This window comes from Haliotis cracherodii, unplaced genomic scaffold, assembly GCF_022045235.1.
Source record: "Haliotis cracherodii isolate W230 unplaced genomic scaffold, xgHalCrac1.p SCAF_3, whole genome shotgun sequence".
Lineage (NCBI taxonomy): Eukaryota > Metazoa > Mollusca > Gastropoda > Lepetellida > Haliotidae > Haliotis > Haliotis cracherodii.
In genome coordinates, this window is record NW_027266286.1 from 18,901,568 (window position 1) to 18,904,801 (window position 3,234).

The 3,234-nt window shown below is 43.9% G+C and overlaps 1 protein-coding gene across 1 annotated transcript; it reads left to right on the forward strand.

The window, feature by feature from the left end:
* Positions 1–655: 655 nt before the first annotated feature.
* LOC139475268 (protein PBMUCL2-like) lies at positions 656–1,952 on the forward strand. The gene is made up of 3 exons (XM_071258501.1): positions 656–732; positions 1,048–1,093; positions 1,206–1,952. The coding sequence occupies exons 1-3, from the start codon at positions 656–658 to the stop codon at positions 1,950–1,952; spliced, it is 870 nt and encodes a 289-aa protein (XP_071114602.1).
* Positions 1,953–3,234: the final 1,282 nt, after the last annotated feature.

Consider the following 3,234-nt stretch of genomic DNA (forward strand, 5'->3'; position numbering starts at 1 on the left):
ATGGCTACATTGAGAAACTTGCATACACAACTCACACAACATGGCTACATTGAGAAACTTGCATACACACCTCACACAACATGGCTACATTGAGAAACTTGCATACACACCTCACACAACATGGCTACATTGAGAAACTTGCATACACAACTCACACAACATGGCTACATTGAGAAACTTGCATACACAACTCACACAACATGGCTATATTGAGAAACTTGCATACACAACTCACATAAAACAACAAGACACCTTTATGCTCAACTCACAAAACATGACTACATCAAGACACCTACATTCACAACGCAACTGCACCAAGACATCTTTATACACCAGCACACTAGTCTTTAAAATAGTTTTATACTGGCCTAAACAATACGATGCCTTGGTCCCCAGTGAAATTGTTTCGATTACAGACACATTAATTTGATAATTTTTCAACATTCTGACAGGAAAATAAATTGCATTTACAGTTAACTTAAAAACAGATTAATTCAAAATTTTCATCATAGAAAAAAACTGTGGGTTTCCAGAGCAATCCTGACCACATACTGTTCACATTAATGTTTGATCCGTCTCTGCATTGCACCCAGCACATGTGTGACCTTGGTGTGTATGTGTGTGCGTGTGTGTATATGTGTGTCTGTGGACCTGCATGGTGTGGCCGGGCCGGTATGTGCAGACCCACACCTACCAGATAACCTGTGCAGGGCTGACATTCACCCAGAGAGGGTGGGGTGGGAAACAATCACGACATGTGTTTCATTTCAGTGCATCTTAGAGAAAAAATCTGGGTTAGTGGAAGTTTTTAACAGAAAAAACCTTCAATGATAACAAGCTGTTTGATGGCCCGCCTTGTTCCAGCTCCAGAATAACATGCAGTATTTTGGCATGATATGTTCATGTTGTGATAGATAAATACTTACTCAAATGAACAAACAGTGGCAGAACTAGTTTATTCAACAACAGAGGCATGGACAGAGGCCACATAATGATGTGCAGAGTTGTGTCCCAAAAGTGTTCTAAGTTTATGAGTTCAAATTACAGATTCACACTGACTATGATCCCCGTTCTCAGGGTTTTCACCAAAAAGGTAAACCTTTAACACAAACACTCTTACAGGCTTTCCTCCGATATTAGAATGACCTGTAAAAAATCTCCCACCTTTTTGCACCCAGTTCTAAGATGCAGCTTGTACACTACAGCTGATCACAGAGGACCCTGACTGTACACAACAGCGCATCACAGAGGACCCTGACTGTACACAACAGCTTATCACAGAGGACCCTGACTGTACACAACAGCTCACCATAGAGGACACTGACTGTACACAACAGCTCACCATAGAGTATTCTGACTGTACACAACAGCTCATCACAGAGGACCCTGACTGTACACAACAGCTCATCACAGAGGACCCTGACTGTACACAACAGCTTATCACAGAGGACCCTGACTGTACACAACAGCTCACCATAGAGGACCCTGACAGTACACAACAGCTCACCATAGAGTATTCTGACTGTACACAACAGCTCATCACAGAGGACCCTGACTGTACACAACAGCTTATCACAGAGGACCCTGACTGTACACAACAGCTCACCATAGAGGACCCTGACTGTACACAACAGCTCACCATAGAGTATTCTGACTGTACACAACAGCTCATCACAGAGGACCCTGACTGTACACAACAGCTCATCACAGAGGACCCTGACTGTACACAACAGCTTATCACAGAGGACCCTGACTGTACACAACAGCTCACCATAGAGGACCCTGACAGTACACAACAGCTCACCATAGAGTATTCTGACTGTACACAACAGCTCATCACAGAGGACCCTGACTGTACACAACAGCTCACCATAGAGGACCCTGACTGTACACAACAGCTCATCACAGAGGACCCTGACTGTACACAACAGCTCAACCATAGAGGACCCTGACTGTATACAACAGCTCACCATGGAGTATTCTGACTGTACACAACAGCTCACCATAGAGGACCCTGACTGTACACAACAGCTCACCATAGAGTATTCTGACTGTACACAACAGCTCACCATAGAGGACCCTGACTGTACACAACAGCTCATCATAGAGGACCCTGACTGTACACAACAGCTCATCACAGAGGACACTGGTGGAACATAACAGCTCATCACAGAGGACCCTGGCTGTACACAACAGCTCACCATAGAGGACCCTGATTGTATACAACAGCTCATCATAGAGGACCCTGATTATACACAACAGCTCATCACAGAGGACCCTGACTGTACGCAACAGCTCACCATAGAGGACCATGGCTGTACACAACACCTCTATTTTTGAGAAAAGAGAAGCTCAACCCTGTGAGAGATAAGTTTGGTCAGGGTGTATATATAGAAAGTGATTATGGAGAAGGTAATGAAATCTGGAACTACAATGAGACCAAAAAGTCTGAAATCTGGAAAGGATGTTTTATTGGTAAAAAAACATTGAGTCTGCAGGTGTTGGGAGACATGTCCCTGATTAGCGCCAGGAGGGTCACCCTGACTTGTACTGTATACTGTTTAATTGTCTGGTCCTTGCCATGGGCATACAGTCAAGGAGGGGCAATTGATTTTATGTAATATCTTGATTCTATCTGATTCCACTAGATCTTATGAAAGGTCTGAGAAATAACACTGCTGGGCGACAACTTTGGCTCACAATGGTGTGTGGTGTCGGTGGCCTGATTGGCCTCCAGTAATGACAACATTCCTCCCAGAACGTCACTGCTGGAGGCAAAGTGCATCTTTCTGGCTGAGAACAGTTTCCACCTTATTCAGACTTGGCAAACAATTTAATCTTGGCTCACAAAGTGCACAAGCAGCTTCTACCATACGGTTTTTAGTTGTTATTTTTTAATCATTTGTATTATCTCAGTAGACATAGGTGAGGTGAGGTGAAATTGGGTTTAATGTCGCATCCAAGGTTATTGCACTTATATAGTGACGTGCATGCATGTATGTGTGTGTGCTTGTACTAGTCCGGACTGATGCCGATTTATAGTGCTAGCTCAATGAGATACCATGCCGCAGTTTAACATGAATACCCCATTCAGACACAGACTACTGACTCCGAGCCGACCAGTCCTTGTTTTAGCCCCTTAATGCCGAGCTAGACAGGGTAACAACAAGTACCATTTTTTATTGTCTTTTGATATGACGCGGTCGGGGATCGAACCCCGGACCTTCTGTTCTA